At 37.2% G+C, this 22,163-nt stretch overlaps 1 protein-coding gene across 2 annotated transcripts in view; it reads right to left on the reverse strand.

Moving 5' to 3' along the window:
- The window catches only part of ZDHHC15 (zinc finger DHHC-type containing 15), a 173,617-nt gene that overhangs the window by 53,803 nt on the left and 97,651 nt on the right, over positions 1-22,163 (reverse strand). For both annotated transcript variants that reach the window (XM_003268985.4, XM_003268984.4), the window contains 5 exons: positions 10,240-10,309; positions 8,774-8,806; positions 7,903-8,023; positions 3,478-3,610; positions 919-1,045 (listed from right to left, as the gene is read on the reverse strand). In XM_003268985.4, coding sequence (XP_003269033.1) covers positions 919-1,045; positions 3,478-3,610; positions 7,903-8,023; positions 8,774-8,806; positions 10,240-10,309 — 484 coding nt within the window. The remainder of the gene's footprint in view (positions 1-918; positions 1,046-3,477; positions 3,611-7,902; positions 8,024-8,773; positions 8,807-10,239; positions 10,310-22,163) is intronic.

Raw genomic sequence — 22,163 nt, forward strand, 5'->3', positions numbered from 1 at the left:
TAAAAAAAGAATTAGCTACAACCTCAAATTAATCTTTGTTCTTGCTTTTCATATTTTTTATTCATAAAATTAGTATTAACCACAAAATATATAAAATGGAGAAAAGATAAATAATTTCTAAGACTATTGCCCTTACCATTTTTAACATTTTTTGGTATATTTCTCTTCTGCTGTTTTTCTTCTATATATACTTATGTTTTTAATCACAGTGTATTGAATTTTTCATTTTTCACTTAAAATATAGTACCATTTTTAACATTTTTTGGTATATTTCTCTTCTGCTGTTTTTCTTCTATATATACTTATGTTTTTAATCACAGTGTATTGGATTTTTCATTTTTCAGTTAAAATATAGTAAGCACTTTCCCTTTTTGTCCCTTTTTGTGACAGTCTTCATAACCATTACTTTTGATTGTATAATATTCCATCCAGTATATATATATATATATATATATATATATATATATATATACACACACACACACACACACACACATTTATTTATCCATTCCCATATTGTTGGATATTTAGGTTGTTTCCTAATTATTGGCTATAAATAATGCTGTGATGAACATTTTTGTGCACAGTGTGTTTCTGTCTTTAGGGTAGATTCAATTCCCAGAAATGGAATTACTGGGATGTTGGGCATGTAGATTCTTATGTTTTTTGATAGATATTACCAAATTCAGTTATAAAAGATTGGTAGTGCCACTGCACACTGCCACAAAGAAAGCATGAGAATATCTATTTTATCAGACCCTCACCTCTTTATTTGCCTTTACTAACCTAGAAATGAAGAACTTGGGGAATAGAGTTTCACACTGGACTGATACCTGCTGCATACTACAATGAAAATTGAATTTGCTGGTTTAAGGCATGGTCCAGTACTAACTTCTTCCAGTGGTAATATTTACTCACCTGGAACCAATAGGTATTAACCAGAACTTCTTCTTATCTCCAAACACCTGCTGGATATTCTTGATGAAGCCAAGATTGAACCCATTTTTCTCTGGGCCACTTGTAAACACTGGAGTGCAGAAGGCCTCTAAGGCAGGGCAGGAGAGTTGAAGAAAAGAGGAAGAAAGCAATAAAGAAACAAATTTCAGCATAGTCATGATTTTACAATTCTCCATGTATGTGACTTGGTTCTATGATATCTTTTTGCTGTGGTAGCACAGACCTCTCATTTTTAGGTATTGCTAAATTACTTAGTAAAAACCAGTTTAATCACATCACACAAACTAAACTTGTTACTGCATATAAAGAATTAGAACTCTCTTTTTAAAAGACAGGGGAAACACATGGTGGTAGAAATAATTAAGCAGCCACGGGGGTAGTATGTATTTTGTACTGCTGAATTTAGAATATAGGAACAGATTTAACAGCACTTTATTTGAATCTAAGCGGCAACAACAGCCGAATGACCACCATCTTTAGAGCTGGGAAGAAAGTAATGACACATAAAGAGATGGTAATGGCATTGATTTGGTTTTGAAACATTTCAAAAATGAAAGTGTTCATGCTGAAGCCTGCAGTGTAAGAAACTGAGTTTTACTTCAGATAAAATGTCAATTGGTGAGCCATAATCACTTCAAAGACTGTAAGGAATGGGACCATGTTAGTGCACATTATTTTTAGACACACATTTATCCCATTAAGCAAATGATTTCACTGTTGGACTCTAGCTGCGTCTGACTGTTTCTCATTTGTTCTTTGTTTTCAGACTCTGTTACCATGAGGTTTTTAGTGGTTTTCCACTTCGTAGCTGGTCTCTAAGCCAAATGTGCTAATCTACCACCCTAGCAACTAGAGGCTACATATATATTTGGTTAAGAAAATGGGTGCAAATACTTTATTTTTTAAAAAATAGATACAGGGTCTTATTCTGTCACCCAGGCTGGAGTACAGTGGCACAATCTTAGCTTACCGCAGCCTTAAACTCCTGGCCAGGGTCAATCAATCTTCCCATCTCAGCTTACTGAGGAGCTGCAGCCACAGGCATGTGCCACCACACCCAGCTAATGATTATTAGTTAAAAAATATTTTAACTATTATTTTAGGTTCAGGGTAAATGTGAAAGTTTGTTATATAGGTAAATTTGTGACTTGAGGGTTTGGTGTTTGTCATCCAGGTACTAAGCATAGTACCCGAGTGAATTTTTTTTTCTGAACCCCTCCCTCCTCCCATACTCCTTCCTCAAGTAGGCTCCAGTGTCCGTTGTTCCATTCTTTGTGTTTATGTGTACTCAGTCTTTAGCTCCCACTTATAAGTGAGAACATGAAGTATTTGATTTTCTGTTCCTGAGTTAGTTCACTTAGGATAATGGCTTCAAGCTTCATTTTTGTTGCTGCAAAGGACAGGATCTCGTTCTTTGTTATGGCTGCGTAGCATTCCATGATGTATATGTACCACATTTTCTTTATCTAGTTTGCCATTGATGGACCTTTAGGTTGATTCCATGGCTTTGCTATTGTGAATAGTCACCCAGCTAATTATTTTTATTTGTAGAGATGGGGTTTTGTTATGTTGCCCAGGCTGGTCTCAAACTCCTCAGCTCAAGTGATTCTCCTGCCTTGGCCTTCCAAAGTGCTGGGAATACAGGGGTGAGCCATCATGCATGGCCAATAGATACAAATACTTTCTTAGCTGTTAGCATTATTGGCAAACAAATTCCCAATGTGTAGTAGCTTTTGCACTAAACTTTTCTCAAATCTATCCTAGCTAAACATTCAACATTCAAAACTTGGACACTTTGTCCTCACTCCTCATGTACTGATTTGTACACAATGTAAATACTTATTTCACCATAGATGAAATAAAATGTACTGGAATCCATCAGAAATACAGTTTTCCATATATTAGCCTATAGACTAACCAACAGAAAATATGTTCATTTATTTTACTCATTTTCTAGAGAATCATTTGTTCAATGTATTTATTTCATTCCCACAGTACCTAAACAGCCCCTTGATGATTGCAGATATTTACTGATTTTTGTTTGTTTGTTTCTCAAGACTTTTGGATTCTTGTTGCGGTTGGTTTGTATTTTTTCTCAGGGCTCTGTTTTTAGATGTGCATAATAAATTAGATTCTACTATCTTTATCAACCTTTACTTCTCCCTTCTGACATCCCCTTCTGTACTGATTCTTTCTTTAATTTCCTCATGTGAACACCTTTTAGAAATCTTCTGAGCTATTAACCTTGGGAGCTATTACCCAGTATGCACTATAAAGAACAATGGCCATTTTTGTTTCTGTGTGGGGTTTCATTAAAAAATATTCTCATAATTAGCCTATAAGCTTCATTCACTATGCCTTTCTATTTTGGTAAAATGTATTTTCATCTGTCTCAGTCTGGGGGTAGAGGGATGTCACTGCAGCTAAAATGCTTCACTGGAAGTTTTAATTGGGAACAATCCACAGGTCCCTCTGATACACATTAATATGTTTTTTCCTAATCTTAATATTCAGTCTTACCTAAGGTGGTTTTGTTTCTGCTGACAAGCCAACAATGGTAACCAAAGAGAATCACAAGGCTGACAAAAAACATGCAGGCCACAAAGAGAAGAAAAAGGACATGGAACTTAGAGCGAACACTGGGTAATTCCCCCTAGAAAAGAAATAATAAACAAGCAAAAGATTAAAGTGGAAAAGGATAGCTAGTTTTTCTAAATATATAGGTTAGTAGTTTTCACATGTATAAAGTGTCTAGCTGTAATTTAAAAAATAGATTCTGTAAAATTTTTATAATATGGTTCTTTCTGTTAATGATGATACCTGTGAGTGTGCTCTCAGCCTACAAAGCCTAAAATGGATCCTTGCTTAAGTGCAGTTCAGTGTAAAATAGAGTATCTTAAGTATCAATTATAAAAGGGTAATGTGAAAAGGGTATTCTCGGGCGATAATTGGTATGCAACCGCTTACAGCTTGTAGTCAATTTAGTTTGAGATCTTGAAGTCATATGCCTTATCCTCTTGTCTCAGGGTAAGTTATTCTGGAATTCTTTATATATCATGTTTCCTTGGGCATGTGTGTGTTGAAAATGTCACGGTGATGTATGTAAGAAGTTAAAACATATAGGTAGAATTTTAAAATGTCCTACCCATAAGTCATAACCTGATTTTAAAGTTGTTGTAGATTTTGTGTGGTTGTTTTTTATAGCTGAGTTAGAATGTGCTGATATATTATATCCTGTGAAACAGCTGTTTAGACAGTAAAAATCAAGCAGAATTTTTACAGGCAACTGTAAAAGTAGGTGGCTAAAGATTTTTATAGTTATCTAGGACACGCTATTTTCCATGTGGCACCAGCCTTTTTTTCCGACATGCAGCCTAGACCAGAATGAATGTTATAAAGTTCTGTAACATGCGCATGTAACATTTATCTTCTGAAGAGAATCTTAGAAAACATTTTCAATTTTGGAGTGAACAGTTGGGAGAATGACTATTATTTATTTCCTCCTTCCCTGTGATGATTATTGTTTCAGTGTGATGAATCACTTTGAAATATTTCCAATTGCTCTCTAGTAATAAAGTTAAATGTGATTCTTAAGTGGACCTTAACTTCTGAATGATCTAGTTCTACTCCAATTTGGAAGGAGAAAGTTAAGGCTTGGCAACACTTGGCAAGTTCAGATAGTACAGATTTTTTTCTTCTCTGAGATAATATTTTTATTCATTTTTATGTATGGAAATATTGGGAATCTTCCAGGTTGTATACTGAAAGATGAAGATAAGGATGCTTCCCCTTATCTTCAGCCAGTCAGATGCTGTCAGCTGAGTGGGGGTCCAGGTGAAAATTGCATACGGGCAGAGGAGCCCAGCAAAGAGCTACCTCAAGAACTTCAACCTTCAAGAATATTTATCTGAAACTCTCCTTTTTGAAATGATCCCTCTACAAATTCTTGGCCTAAGCACCCAAATTGAATTAGATTGGTTTTTGTTTTATTTTGAACTTATAGAAAAGATTCCATATATTGCTTTGCAGTGGGTTTTGCCTTGACTGTGTTTTTGCTTTCACAATCTTTAGTTTTTAAAGAATGTTTTAAAAATATTTTAAAGCTCACATTTATTTTACTTCTTATTGTTTCACATATAAATGGATAGTAGAAAATGGCTGGACAAGAGTGACTGATATAAAGTCAGTCCACAGTCTGTCTGGCTGAGCCCAAGTCTATTCCATCACCCCACCCAATTACTCTTAAAGAACATTTTTCTGCCTGCCAAAGCATATCTACTGTGTTGTCCCTTGACAGAGTTCTTCTTAAACTTTTTTTTTTTTTGTTAGAAGAGGGCGATAGCCCTATTTCAAAAATACCTTATCAGGAGATAACCAAGCTAAATCACTCAAAGTAATAGCCATCAGAGAGAGATCAGATGAATACTGGCAGAATAATGCCATTATCTTGATTCTAAAATAATTCATAGCTCTGTGAGGAGATCCATGGCCCAATGTGTGAGGACTGTATTACTATTTTTTGCATAAAGAAAAGCTGAATCTCTTATCAAAGTAGCTATTGTTTAATATAGAGAAGAGAGAAATAATCTGTTGGTCTTCTGAATTCTTTATTCCCATGGAGCTAGAGCTCTCCACAGCAGAGCCATAATGGGCAGTAGGACATGGTATAGTGTGTAAGTTCACGGGGCTTAGGGTCAGACTTAGGTGAAAGTCCTAACTTTGGAAATTTACAAGCTGGGTGATCATAGACAAGTCACTTAACTACTATGAGCCTCAGTTTTTATCATCTTTGAATAAGACTAATAATTCATGCTTTGCCTACTTCACAGAGTTGTGGTAAGGATCAGATGAGATAAGGGGTATGAAAGTGCTTCAAAAACTGTAAAGTACCATACAAATGAAGGTTGCTATTGATAGGAGCACAGCTTGTCTCCTTGATACACAACTTTCAAAATATATGGCAGTGTTTACTTTTTATTTTAAGGGGATATTCAATTTAAACAGAGAAAGCCATCCCTAAACTACACTAAAGTGTTATCTGGCTAAAGAGACTGCCAGGAAGCATTTCTCTGAACTGTCAATGCCCTTTTCATTTTAGGACAAGCCAGGACAGATTTCCTTTCCTCTCATCTGTGACGCATGAGCTAGCCTACTGTGGAGAAAAAAAATGAAGGAATAGAAAGAGAACAAGGTTATGTTCACTCTTGGTATTACTTGTGAATACTGGCACATTTCTGATGATTAATTCATATCCAAATATTATCTTTCAAGAATGAAAAAAGCATATAGCACCTGGCTGGCATTGTGATATTTGATTATTGGCTGACTAGGTGGGCTAAAGGCAAAATGTGTGAAATGCAATATTGTTTATTTTGTTACAAGGGTAAAAAGTGGTTCCTAAACAGTAGCCTACTGTGTTAAGCACCAAGAAAGGTCTGTAGTGAAGACCAAGGCTAACACTTTCCTTGCTGATTGGACATAGTAGATTTTCTTCACATTCAGGGTAGTAGCTCAGTATGTGGATTTTATATTTTAAAATTATTGTAACTTTATAATAATCCTGTGCTGTGGAAAGGGACAAAGCAAGAGATGATGAAGCATTTTATATTTGTAGAAAAATTTATGAAAAAGTTTTACTTCTGCATAAAGTTTTGTTTGTATCCCTGAGTTAATGATTATGGCATCTATTATATAATTCATTATTCTTAAAGTTATTAAATATCTGAACAGATTAAGCAAGTTGAAAGGGAAATGGAAAACACACATCACTATAATTTTCTACACTATCTTTTCTATATTACTAGGGATCAATGCACTGATTAATAATTTAAAGATTCTTGGCTATTTAGGTTCCTATTGCCTTACCCGTCTCCTTTTTTCTTCAGTTTATTATAATCTATATTCTGGTCACTGAATTCATGTTCTTTCTCTATGGCTTTATGTCTCCATTTGAGGTGAGATATTCATGTTATATAGGCTTTTGTGCAATCCCTAAATAACTAATAGCTCTGTCCACATCTGTCTTTTAATATTCAGGTTCAGTTTGGACAGCCTTCATCATGGATGTCTTAGTAATTGTACTGGAGTTGTGGGGAAGGGGTATCTCCTGGAGTCCACTAGTATGACATTTAAAAAGAACATATTTCACTATACTTCTGCCAGACCTTGTACACATATGTAAATTAAAAAATCTGCCTTAAGTTTGTTTTTCTTTTTTGGAAGTAGTTGGATATGATTGATATCTTCAAGTAGATGAAAGAACTTTTTTTTTGAGATTTCATTATAATTATTAGAATCACATTTTGAAAGGTAAAGCACTTTCAACATCTGTTTCATTTGATCTTGGCAATGAGCCAGTGAAGCAGGTAAGAGATCCAGTATTAGATCCCAATTCTCCTAATTGCTAACCCAGTGTTTGTCAAACAAAGTTAAAAAACAAAACAAAAAAACCCCTCCCCATTATGTGAGATCAGTCAGTATATCTTTCTGTTCAGTAGGAATTCTGCAACTCTCCTTTGAATAGGGAATTAGGAAGTATTTTCTAACAACAGGGGAGTGATTTGTTAGCCTTTTTCTTAGAAAACTAGGGATTTAAAATTAGTTTCAACATTTTTCAAATCTATAACTGGTAAGAAGTGGAACTTTAAAACTCAACTGGAGAAATACATTGTAAAGAATCAGTAGGAGTCAAGAGATTAGGTACCCAAAGGCCTTAGCAAGATTCTCGTGTATGACAGAAACTTGTTTAACTAGAATCTTTAAATAACAGCTTCCTAAATCTCAGAGTATTCAATATGGAAAACCTGTTTTTAACGCCTTCTCTTCCAGTTACTTCAACAGTATTAGCTATTTAAAAATGTAAAAAGATAGAGGGTGAACAATGTCACAAGTTGGAGTGGGTGTGCATTTGTTCTAGGGAGACCCTTCAGGATATTTTTAACTTACTCTCCAGTATTTGATGAAATAGCTGAAGACTGTTGTAGCAATGTACAGGCAGTAGAGAACAGAGTAAGCTAAGAATTGAAGGAAGAATTTGTAGTTGGAAAATCCAATGCAGTTATTAACCCTAAAAAAAAAAGAAAAACTAATTTGAAATCAGGACCTCTTGATTGAGAGCACACTGATACATAAGTGAACTAAGCAATGGAATCATGCTAGTTCTGCTGCTTCATTATGTGTCATGTAAAAGCCCAATAGAGATAGAAGTCCCTTAATAAGAACAGACTGGAAAAAACAAGTTCATGTCTCACTTGTTTCTTCTTTCATTTATAGGCACAGAAACACCTGGCCTGCCTAATAGCTCTGGACTGGTTCCTGACACATCCAAGCAAACCTGGATCCTGGTTGCTAAAAATGTATTACAGTTTTAGCAGCTACATTTGGTACAGTTGTGGCATGTTCTTTTTGTAGTTAGGTGATTTCAGACTAGTCCGCAGGGTCTGATATACAAAATTTGGAAAATTGCTGAATTTAACATTCTAGAACATTTTAAACATCAAGCCAACTAGAAACAGAACTGAATTGTGTAATGTTAAAAGGAGAAATGTTTGTGCTGTATTTCATTACTATGCTCAATTGCTAAAGTTAATGAATAGGAGACCATTAGCTTTGTAACTCCAGGAATTCACTACCATACCCTTGGTGTTATATTTTTTCTTTATTTAAAATGTTACCCCTCCCCTGTCCCCTACAGAAATATAAAACCCAGTGAATTATGGTGGCAGAAACAGGCATGTGACAACTATGCTTAGAAAAGTGCATATAATTGAGCAACTCTGACCCTTTTAGAGGAGAGAAATGAATCAAACAGACATACCAAGGGCAGTGATGATCCATTTTTAACACACACCTACGAAGGGGACAAAATACAGTGTGATAAGTGAGGCTATGGAAATGAAGCAACATCTCATAATTAAACTCAAGGTTTCACCAGTATTTTTACATGGTTCTAATAACACCCATTCTCAGATTTCCACTATAGTGACTCCAAAACTGTGGCCCTCAGTTATTCCTAGGATGAGGTAATCACAACAACACTTTATGGGATCATGCCAGCAGCAAGTTATATGCTTATAAGTCCAACCTTTCAAAGGGATTGGAAACTCCAGATTATTAATACAGAGAAAAGGTCCAAGATGTCTCCTATCATTTTATTCAATACTTAGTTTAATAAAAATATGGAAGAAAATATATGGCTATAGCCTCTATCTGAATCAAGGGTAAGAAAAATATGGATGGAATAAGTACTCAAGAGAAAAGGCATTACATGTATCAATATAAAAATGGGGTTTACAAAGCTGGAACAATTTGGGCAACAAAAAAGTAGTATTGGGTTATAATGCAAAATGTAAAATGAATATTTATGCTTTCATACTGATATAAATAAATGAAGAGAAGAGATAAATGTCCCAAGCAAAATAACTTGAAATAATTTGTGTAGATACTCCACCTTCAAGGATGGAGGGCATAGTGTTGGCTGTGCAGAGTGACTTCCTTTCAAAGAGTAAAGCATAGAAAGGAAGAACAATTTTACAGTGGTGAAACCTGACATACTACCTCAGCCAGATGATCAAAATTAACCTTTCAGTGATAAGTCATGTTTATAGGTACCCTTAATATGATTCAATGAGAATGGCACCTTACTCTATCGTCTTCCTCCCCAAATCATATTACCCCAGTCTAACAATGATGAGGAAATCATCAAACAAATCTCAATCAAGGGACACTCTATGACCTACTTGACCATTAATCCTAAATACTGTCAAGGTTATCAAAAACAAGTCTGGGAAACTGCCACAGCTAAGAGAAGCTAAGGAGATGAGACATTACTATTAAATATAATGTAGTATCCTGGATGGGATCCTGGAACAGATAAAGGACATTATGGAAAAACTGAGGAAACCTAAATATAGACTTCAGTTAAAAATAATGTATCAGTATTAGTTCATTAATTGTAACAAATGTATCATACAAATATAAGATGTTAACAACAAGGGAAACTGGGTGTGAGACATATAAGAACTATCTTCACAATAAATCTGTAAGTCTAAAACTGTCCACAAATAAAATGTTTATTTTTAAAATGTGGTCTTACTTCTCTTACTTATCTTTAGAGTAGCTTGGATCATCATCATCCGTGTGAGGGGTTTTGGCATATGCTCATTATAATTGAAAGGAAATGCTCTTATCTAGGTATGGTTACATGTTAGGATCAGTCATTTTGTTGTCTAGGAAACTTTCAGTGGCCAAGCCCAGCACAGGGGAAATATGGCCGTCACTTACATAGCACAGACAGAGCAGTGGTGGCAGCGGTCTGGCTTGATCAGATGACACCGGTCACAGAATCGTACAGCTATAAAAAAAATAAGGTGGTTAGCACTTGTTAGGGCTCAATATAAGACCTTATATCTTACTAGCTTGTCTGGATGACTTGTTATGCACTGATTATAGATAGTCAAACTCATCTCAAGTTACCAAGCAAAAGGCAGACTACATAAGAGAATTGGGGTTATATTCTTTTCCTTGTTGTATCCAATTTTGAAAGCACTTTTGGGGGCTGAAAGGAACAGGAAAAGTTTCTTATCTGGATATCTGTCATAAGATCTTTCATTATAAACAAACTATACTATCAAATGCTTGAGGGATCTTGAAAAACCATTTAGCCTCTATTTACCCCCAACTTATTTTCAGAATAAGGATTCATAGTTTATCTCCTTTCTCCAGAGGTTGGATTGTATGTGGTGGATAGCACTCCTAAAACACGGTAAAGAGAGTGGTTTCTAGAATAATAATTTGGAGAACAGAAGAGACATTCTAGAACAATTAGTTTAATTGACCATTTCACAGATAAAGGAAGTAAAGATCTGGGTCATATCAAGTGATTTGCCCAGGGTCACACAGCAAGTTGCTGGCAGGGCTGTGACCTGTACAGTTTTGATGACTTCTTATTTTAGGATTCTTTTAACTCTGTAAGTCTAATATAAAAAATCATTCCTCCTTCCCTCCCTCCCTCCCTCCCTCCCTCCCTCCTCCTTCCTTCCTTCCTTCCTTCCTTCCTTCCTTCCTTCCTTCCTTTTCCTTTAGATGAAAGGTATTTTACTTTCCCTCTCATTTTCTAGATGTTCATTGATAGAGTATGACTGTGTTTAATGTGATTATTAAGTATAAAAACTAAAATGATGAATAATTTGAACTAATATAATAATTTCATCTAAAGTATACATTAAGCACATATTACTGATCCAACACAATAGACAGTTAATTCAGCAGAGATTTGTGTTCACTTCCACTAATGGAAGTATGTGAGTGACTAAAGTTGTGGGTATAATTGAGTCAAATAGGAAGGGAGAAGAACATGCATATCTGGGTCCTTTTGCATATTTTAAAATATACTGTCAATGCTCCTATACTCATTTAAGCCACATTGTCTCTTAGCTAGTTGACTGCAATATCTGTGTAATTTATCACTCTGCTTTCATACTTGCCCCTCAAAAGACCTACTATACAGAGTAGCTGGGTGATCTGTCAAAATCTACATCAGATCTGGTGTAGTGGCTCATGTCTATAATCCCAGCACTTTGAGAGACTGAGGCACAACTATTGCTTGAGACCAGGAGTTCCAGACCAGCTTGGGCAACATAGTGAGACCCTGTCTCTACAAAAAATAAAATAAAATAAATTAGCCAGGCATGGTGGTGTGCACTTGTGGCCTCAGCTACTTGGGAGGCCGAGGTGGGAGGATTGCTAGAGCCCAGAAGTTCGAGGCTGCAGTGATCCATGAATGAACCACTGTACTCCAGCCTGGGCGATAGAGCAAGATCCTGTTTCTACAAATAAAAAAATAAAATGTAAATCAGATCATATCACTCTCCACTTAAAACTCTCAATGGATTTCCAACACCTTCAGAATAAAATCCAAACTCCTTACCATGGCCTGTATCATCTAGCCTCTGCCTATCTCTTCAAATGAATCTTGTAAAACTCTCCTCATACTATGTTCCAGTGAAACTGGCTGCCTATTTGCTCTTGAAATCAAGCTTGCTCCTGTTTCAGGGCTTTTGTGCTTGCAGTTCTTTTTGCCTGGGATAATCATCACTCTGCTCCTTTTGGTATGATGGTTAATTTTACTTTTTTTTATTTCAATAGGTTTTTGGGGGAACAGGTGGTGTTTGGTTACATGGATAAGTTGTTTAGTGGTGATTTCTGAGATTTTGGTGCACCCATCATCTAAGCCGTATACACTGTACCCAACGTGTAGTCTGTTATCCCTTGCCACTCCCTACCCTTTCCCCTGAGTCCCCAGAGTCCACTATATCATTCTTAGGCTTTTGCATCCTCATAGCTTAGCTCTCACTCATAAGTGAAAACATATGATATTAGGTTTTCCACTCCTGAGTTACTTTACATAGAATAATGGTCTCCAACTCCATCCAGGTTGCTGAGAATGCCATGATTTTGTTCCCTTTTAATGGCCAAGTAGTGTATGTATGTGTGTGTGTGTGTGTGTGTGTGTGTATATATATATATATATATATATATATATATATATATATATATATATATATAATGTTCTTTATCCACTCATTGATTTGTTTGGGCTGGTTCCATATTTTTGTAATTTGTAATTGCAAACTGTGTTGCGATGAACATGCCTGTGCAAGTGTCTTTTTCATATAATGACTTCTTTTGCTCTGGGTAAATACCCAGGAGTGGGATTGCTGGATCAAATGATAGATCTACTTTAGTTCTTTAAGGAATCTCCATACTGTTTTCCATAGCAGTTGTAGTAGTTTATATTCCCACCAGGAGTGTAAAAGTGTTCCCTTTTCACCACATCAAAGCCAATGTTTATTATGCTTTGATTTTTAAATTATGTCCATTCTTGCAGGAATAAGGTGGTATTGCATTGTGGTTTTGACTTGCATTTCCCTGAAAATTAGTGATGTTGAGAATGTTTTCACGTTTGTTGGCCATTTGTGTATCTTCTTTTGAGAATTGTTTATTCAGGTCCTTAGCCCACTTTTTGATGGAATTGTTTTTTTCTTGCTGGTTTGTTTGGGTTCCTTTTAGATTCTGGATATTCGTCCTTTGTCACATGCATAGTTTGTGGATATTTTTTCCCAGCCTTTGGGTTGTCTGTTTACTCTGCTATTTCTTTTCCTATGCAAAAGCTTTTTAGTTTAATTAAGTCCCATCAATTTATCTTTGTTTGTGTTGCATTTGCCTTTGGGTTCTTGGTCATGAACTATTTGTATAGGCCAATATCTAGCAAAGCTTTTCCAATGTTATTTTCTATAATGTTTATGGTTTCAGGTCTTAGATTTAAATCTTTGATCCAACTTGAGTTCTGTTGATTTTTGTATATGGTGATAAATGAGGATCCAGTTTCATTCTTCTACATGTGGCTTGCCATTTATCCCAGCACCATTTGATGAATAGGGTGTCTTTCCACACTTTATCTTTTTGTTTGCTTTGTCAAAAATCAGTTAGCTGTAAGTATTTGGGCTTATTTCTGGGTTCTCTATTCTGTTCCATTGGTCCATGCACCTATTTTTATACCTGTACCATGCTGCTTTGGTGACTATAGCCTTGTAGTATAGTTTGAAGTCAGGTAACGTGATGCCTCCAGATTTGTTTTTTGCTTACTCTTGCTTTTCCTAATGCGGGCTTTTATGGTTTCACATGAATTTTAGAATTGTTTTTTCCAGTGCTGTGAAGAATGATGATGGTAGTTTGATGGGAATTGCATTGAATTTGTATATTGCTTTTGGCAGCATGGTCATTTTCACAATATTGATTATACCCACTCATGGGCATGGGATGTGTTTCCATTTGTTTATGTTGTCTATGATTTCTTTCAGCAGTGTTTTGTAGTTTTCCTTGTAGAGGTCTTTCATGTCCTTGGTTAGGTATATTTCTAAGTTTTGTTTGTTTGTTTGTTTTCCACTATAGTAAAAGTGGTGAAGTTCTTGATTTGATTCTCAGCTTGGTTGCTGTTGGTGTATAGCACTGCTACTGATTTGTATACATTAATTTTGTAACCTGAAACTTTACTGAATTCATTGATCAGATCCAGGAGCTTTTTGGAAGAGTCTTTAGGGTTTTCTGGGTATATGATCAATTATCAGCAAACAGTGACTGTTTGACTTCCTCTTTATTCATTTGGATGTCCTTTATTTCTTTCTCTTGTCTGATCCCTCTGGCTAGGACTTCCAGTACTATGTTAGATAGAAATGGTGAAAGTGGGCATCTTTGTCTTGTTCCAGTTCTCAGGAGCAATGCTTTCAACTTTTCTCCATTCAGTATAATTTGGGTGTGGGTTTGTCATAGATGGCTTTTATTACCTTAACATATTTCCCTTCTATGCTGATTTTGCTGAGGATTTTAATCATAAAGCGATGCTGGATTTTGTCAAATGCTTTTTCTGTGTCTACTGAGATGATCATGTGATTTTTGTTTTTACTTATGTTTATGTGGTGTACCACATTTATTGACTTACCTATGTTAAAACAACCCTGAATCCATGGTATGAAACCCACTTGATGATGATGGATTATGTTTTTGATATGCTGTTGAATTTGGTTAGCTAGTATTTTGTGGAGGATTTTTGCATCTATATTCATTAGGAATATTGGTCTGTAGTTTTCTTTTTTAGCTATGTTCTTTCCTGGTTTTTGGTAGTAGGGTAATATTGGCATCATAGAATAATTTAGGAAGGATTCCCTCTTTCTCTGTCTTTTGGAATAGTTTCAGTAGGAGTGGTACCAATTCTTCTTTGAATGTCTGATAGAATTCAGCTGTGAATCCATCTGGCCCTGGACTTTTTTTGTTGGCAATTTTTTTATTACCATTTTAATCTTGCTGCTTGTTACTGGTCTCTTCAGTGTTCCCATTTCTTTCTGGTTTAATCTACGAGAGTTGTATATTTCCAGGAATTTATCCATCTCCTCTAAGTTTTCTAGTTTGTGCCCATGAATGTGTCCTTAGTTGCCTTGAATGATCTTTTGTATTTCTGTTATCAGCTGTAATATCTCCTGTTTTGTTTCAAATTGAGCTTATTTGGATCTTCACTCTTCTTTTCTTGGTTATCTCACTAATTGTCTATCAATTTTATCTTTTCAAAGAACAAGCTTTTCGTTTCATTTATCTTTTGTATTCTTATTTTTTGTTTCAATTTCATTTAGTTCTGCTATGATTTTTGCTATTTCTTTTCTTCTGCTGGGTTTGGGTTTGGTTTGTTCTTGTTTCTCTACTTCCTTGAGGTGTAATCTTAGACTGTCCATTTGTGGTCTTTCAGACTTTTTGATGTAGGCACTTAATACTATGAACTTTCCTTTTAGCACTGTTTTGCTGTATCCCAGAGGTTTTGATAGGTTGTGTTACTATTATCATTCAGTTAAAAGAATTTTTAAAATTTCCATCTTGATTTCATTGTTGACTGAACAATCATTCATGAGTAGACTATTTAAATTCTATGTGTTCACATGGTTTTGAAGGTTCCTACTAAAGTTGATTTCCAATTGTATTTCACTGTGGTCTGAGAAGGTAATTGAAATAATTTTGATTTTCTTAAATTTACTGAGACTTGTTTTGTGGCCTATCATATGGTCTATCTTGAATAATGTTCCATGTGCTAATGAATAGAATGTATATTCTGCAGTAGTTGGGTAGAATGTTCTGTAAATATCTGTTTTTTTTGTTTGTTTTTTGTTTTTTTTTGTTTTTTTGAGGTGGAGTCTCGCTCTGTCGCCCAGGCTGGAGTGCAGTGGTGTGATCTCTGCTCATTGCTAGCTCCGCCTCCTGAGTTCACGCCATTCTCCTGCCTAAGCCCCCCGAGTAGCTGGGACTACAGGTGCCCACCACCACGCCTGGCTAATTTTTTGTATTTTTAGTAGAGGCGGGGTTTCACCATGCTATCCAGGATGGTCTCGATCTGCTGACCTCGTGATCCATCTGCCTTGGCCTCCCAAAGTGCAGGAATTACAGGCATGAGCCACCATGCCTGGCCACCCTGCGGTAGTTCTTAGATCAAAAGTTCACGGTGTGAGTCTCCATATGTTGCTTTGTCCATCCAAGTGGGAGCTGCAAGATAGTCCTGCCTCCTATCTGCCATATTTTTGTCTCGTTTTAATTCTGATGGTTAATTTTATGGGTCAACTTGACTGAGTCATATGGTGCCCAGATATTTGATTAAACATTGTTTCTAAGTGTCTTTGTGAGAGTGTTTCTGGGTGAGATTAGCATTTGAATCAGTAGACTGAGTAAAGCAGACTGTCTTCCCCAGTGTGGGAGGGCTTCAACCAAGCCTTTGAGGACCAAAACTGGCACAAGACAGGGATGCCCTCTCTCACCGCTCCTATTCAACATAGTGCTGGAAGTTCTGGCCAGGGCAATCAGGCAGGAGAAGGAAATAAAGGGCATTCAATTAGGAAAAGAGGAAGTCAAATTGTCCCTGTTTGCAGATGACATGATTGTATATCTAGAAAACCCCATTGTCTCAGCCCAAAATCTCCTTAAGCTGATAGGCAACTTCAGCAAAGTCTCAGGATACAAAATCAATGTGCAAAAATCACACATTCTTATACACCAATAACAGACAGAGAGCCAAGTCATGAGTGAACTCCCATTCAGTTGCTTCAAAGAGAATAAAATTCCTAGGAATCCAACTTACAAGGGATGTGAAGGACTTTTCAAGGAGAACTACACACTACTGCTCAATGAAATAAAAGAGGATACACACAAATGGAAGAACATTCCATGATCATGGGTTGGAAGAATCAATATCGTGAAAATGGCCATACTGCCCAAGGTAATTTATAGATTCAATGCCATCCCCATCAAGCTACCAATGACTTTCTTCACAGAATTGAAAAAAACTAAAGTTCATATGGAACCAAAAAAGAGCCCACATCGCCAAGTCAATCCTAAGCCAAAAGAACAAAGCTGGAGGCAACACACTACCTGACTTCAAACTATACTACAAGGCTACAGCAACCACAACAGCATAGTACGGGTACCAAAACAGAGATATAGACCAATGGAACAGAACAGAGATCTCAGAAATAATGCCACATATCTACAACTATCTGATCTTTGACAAACCTGACAAAAACAAGAAATGGGGAAAGGATTCCCTATTTAATAAATGGTGCTGGGAAAACTGGCTAGCCATATGTAGAAAGCTGAAACTGGATCCCTTCCTTACACCTTATACAAAAATTAATTCAAGATGGATTAAAGACTTCAATGTTAGACCTAAAACCATAAAAACCCTAGAAGAAAACCTAGGCAATACCATTCAGGACATAGGCATGGGCAAGGACTTCATGTCTAAAACACCAAAAGCAATGGCAACAAAAGCCAAAATTGACAAATGGGATCTAATTAAACTAAAGAGCTTCTGCACAGCAAAAGAAACTACCATCAGAGTGAACAGGCAACCTACAGAATGGGAGAAAATTTTTGCAATCTACCCATCTGACAAAGGGCTAATATCCAAAATCTACAAAGAACTCAAACAAATTTACAAGACAAAAACAAACAACCCCATCAAAAAGTGGGTGAAGGATATGAATAGACACTTCTCAAAAGAAGACATTTATGCAGCCAAAAGACACATGAAAAAATGCTCATCATCACTGGCCATCAGAGAAATGCAAATGAAAACCACAGTGAGATACCATCTCATACCAGTTAGAATGGCCATCATTAAAAAGTCAGGAAACAACAGGTGCTGGAGAGGATGTGGAGAAACAGGAACACTTTTACGCTGTTGGTGGGACTGTAAACTAGTTCAACCATTGTGGAAGTCAGTGTGGCGATTCCTCAGGGATCTAGAACTAGAAATACCATTTGACCCAGCCATCGCATTACTGGGTATATACCCAAAGGACTATAAATCATGCTGCTATAAAGACACATGCACACGTATGTTTATTGCGGCACTATTCACAATAGCAAAGAGTTGGAACCAACCCAAATGTCCAACAAGGATGGACTGGATTAAGAAAATGTGGCACATATACACCATGGAATACTATGCAGCCATAAAAAATGATGAGTTCATGTCCTTTGTAGGGACATGGATGAAACTGGAAAACAACATTCTCAGTAAACTATCGCAAGGACAAAAAAACCAAACACAGCATGTTCTCACTCATAGGTGGGAATTGAACAATGAGAACTCATGGACACAGGAAGGGGAACATCACACTCTGGGGACTGTTGTGGGGTTGGGGGACGGGGGAGGGACAGCATCTGGAGATATACCTAATGCTAAATGATGAGTTAATGGGTGCAGGAAATCAACATGGCACATGGATACATATATAACAAACCTGCACATTGTGCACATATACCCTAAAACCTAAAGTATAATAAAAAATAAATAAATAAAAAAAGAAAATGTGGCACATATACACAATGGAATACTACGCAGCCATAAAACATGATGAGTTCATGTCCTTTGTAGGGACATGGATGAAGCTGGAAGCCATCATTCTTGGCAAACTATCACAAGGACAAAAAACCAAACACCGCATGTTCTCACTCATAGGTGGGAATTGAATAGTGAGAACACTTGGACACAGGAAGGGGAACATTGCACACCAGGGCCTGTTGTGGGGTGGGAGGAGGAGGGGAGGGATAGCATTAGGAGATATACCTAATGTAAATGGCGAGTTAATGGGTGCAGCACACCAACATGGCATATGTATACATATGTAACAAACCTGCACGTTGTGCACATGCACCCTAGAACTTAAAGTATAATAAAAAAAGAAAAAAAAGCAACCCTATATATATATATATGTATACACATACAAATTTATGTAGAATGGTATTTATTAAAATATCATGTGTACTAGTGCAGACTGGAAATGGTAATGTTTAAATAAATTACTGTATATCTGTTATAAAAAAAATTCAGAGGAAGGGAGAATTTGTTCTCTCTGCCTGACTGCATGAGATAAGACATCAGTCTGTCCTTAGACTGACACTTATGTGATCAGGGTTCCTGGTTCTCAGAACTTCACACTCAAACTGGAACTTACACTATTGGCTCTCCAGTTCTCAGGAGGCCTTTGGACTTGGAGTAGAACTTATACCATTGTTTCTCCTAGTGCTTCTACTTTGGGCTCAAAGTAGGTCTACACCACCACCTTTCTTGAGTCTCCAGCTTGCTGATGGCAGACAGTGGGACTTCTCAGTCTCCATAATTATGTGAGCTAATTCCTCAATGTAAATAATGTAAATAATAATTTATATACATATACCTTATTGTTCTTTCTCCATAGAGAACCCTACTGATAGTTATTCCAAAGAAACAGAAGTTTAGGAATGAGTTTTCTGAATTGGTTCTGAAGTTTCTGGAATTGGCTCTTCAATCTTATTAGTTTTGATGATGCTAATGACACTGTATCAAGTAATAAAGAGAGCACTGGTAATCTGTGGCATGATCTGGCAATGGAAATATGCAAAGTATCTTCAATAGATGCTCTTAGTCTACCACTTATGAGAAGCAAGTAGCTGGGTGACTATATATGATAATATTTAACATTTTTGAAAAACAATGAATAAAATGAGGTTGGCTTGTAGCTTCTAACATGATTGAACAAAGTGCTAAAAGAAAAAGATGAGTTCAGGAATTCCCAGCCAAAGTGGTAGATAAATGACTTGAAAGCTTCTACGTATCTCCTAAAGGAGATGCTTATTGCATGTAGCCACAGGACTGAGATTGCTGAAAACCACAGAATTCCATCTGTAAATAGCCGAATTACAATGATAGTTGAATTCCCAGTCTTGTAAGGTATCTACTGTTAAAATGAGGGCACTGATTTGTAAAGAATTGGATCCTGTAAGTTAGGATGGGGATGTGTGGGAAGACCCTTATGAAGCCAGGGATACTGAGTGCCTAAATTCCAATGCATCTTATTTGCCAGGAGATGAGGCCTCCCTGCAACCAGTAGAAGCAGCTTCCAACTGCCCATGGTATTGGCCTCTCCAATACTGTCTGAAGGGATCAACCCTGCATTGCTTGAGGAAACTCTGGCCACTACACAAGACAATGTTGATTCTCCTCTGGACCCATCCCTCTTTGCTTCTAAGACCTATAATAAGAATCAAGCCCTAACAGATCCCTAAAGGTAAGGTACAAAGTGTGACCCATGAAGACATGTACTACACTGCAAAAGAACTACTCAAATTTTCTAATTTATACAGATAGAAATCTAGGGAACATAGGTGGAAACAAATACTAATGTTGGAAGAAACATAAAGTTGAATCTGGCCAAATTTATTGATAGGGGCCTACTAAGCAGAGATTCTGATTTTAATGTTGCAGCTCAGGGAGTTAGAAAGCATTCTAACAATTTGGTTGGTTGGTTTGCTAAAACACGATGAAAAGGTGGCCCACAGTGAGTGAATTGGAAATGCTGGACATGCCTTGGTTTAATGTTGAGGGGAGGATTCAAAGGCTTAAGGAGAATGGAAGGTTAGAATAGTTCTGCTCACTCACACTGGGAAGGTATAGAAAATGTACCTTTCACTAACACTGTGAGAAATACATTTGTAAAGAGAGCCCTGGTGACAAGGAAATTTGGAAAAGAAGTGTGTGGAAAGACTTCTCTGAATGGAAAAAAAGTGTGAAGATATTTGTATCTTGTGTGAATGCTCACTCATGGTTGATCACATGTCTTACTCCATTTGGGGCTGCTCTAACAAAGGACCATAGACTGGGTAGCTTCTAAACAACAAAGTTGTTTGCATGGTTCTCGAGGCTTGGATTTCCAAGATCAAGGTACCAATAGCTTTAGTGCTGGTGAGGGCCTCTTTTATAGATAGTGCTTTCTTGCTGTGCCCTCTCATGGTGAATGGGGCAAAGCAGCTCTCTGGAGCCTTATTATAAGGGCACTAATCCCATTCATGAGGGTTCTACACTTATGACTTAACCACGTCCCCAAAGACCTCACATCCTAATATCATCCCCTTGGGGACAGGATTTCAATATATAAATTTTAGGGGCATACAAACATTTGAAAAATAGCACAGCAGAAGATTTTAATAATCAAACAGACAGAATGACCTGTTCAATGATTACCAGTCAGCCTCTTTCCCCACCCACCCCAGTTACTGCCCAATGGGCTCATGAACAAAGTGGCCATGGTGGCAGGGATGGGGGTTACGTGGCTCAGCAATATTGACTTTCACTCACCAAAGCTGACCTGGCTACTGCCATTGCTGACTACCCAATCTGCCAGCAGCAGAGACCAACACTGAGCACCTAAAATAGCACTATTCTCTTGGGTGATAAGCCATCAACCTGGTATCAGGTTGATTACATTGGAGTGCTTCTATCATAGAAGCGGCAGCGTTTTGTCCTTACTGGAATAGACACTTTGGACACAGATTTGTCTTCCCTGCATGCTGCGCTTCTGCCAAAAGTGCCATCGATGGACTTACAAAATGCCTTATCCACCATCATGATATTCCACACAGCATTATGTCTGATCAAGGAACTCCCTTCACAGCAAGTGAAGTGCTGCAGTAGGCCCATGCTTGTGGAATTTACTGGTGTTACCACATTCCCCATCATCCTGAAGCAGCTGGCTTGACAGAGTGATGACACGGTCTTTTGAAGTGTCAGTTACAGTGCCAGTTAGGTGTCAATACCTTGCAGGGCTGGGGCAAGATTTTCCCAAAAGCTGTATATGCTCTGAATCAGTGTCCAATAGACGATGCTGATTCTCTGATAGTTAGGATTCACAGGTCCAGAAATCAAAGGGTGGAAATGGGAGTGGTACCACTCACCATTACCCTAAGTGACCCACTAACAAAATGTTTTCTTCCTGTTCCTGCAATCTTGTGCTTTGCTAGTCTAGAGGTGTTAGTCCCAGAGGGAGGAATGCTTCCACCAGGGGACACAACAATGATTCCATTGAACTGGAAGTTAAGACTGCCACCCAGCCACTTTGGAATCCTCATATCTCTGAATCAGTAGGACAAGAGGCAGGTGCGATGTTGGCTGGGATAACTGATCCAGATTATGAAGTGTAAATTAGACTTAATAGTCCAATTTTGTTAGTGAGTAACTAAAGGTAATGGTGAGTGGTGCCACTTCCATTTCCACCCCTTGAGTCCTGGGTGGAAATCAAGGGGTGGAAATGGGAGTGTAAACTGGTATAATAGACTTTTAGACTATTAAGTGTAAA

Source organism: Nomascus leucogenys, chromosome X, assembly GCF_006542625.1.
Source record: "Nomascus leucogenys isolate Asia chromosome X, Asia_NLE_v1, whole genome shotgun sequence".
In the NCBI taxonomy this organism is placed as follows: Eukaryota; Metazoa; Chordata; class Mammalia; order Primates; family Hylobatidae; genus Nomascus; species Nomascus leucogenys.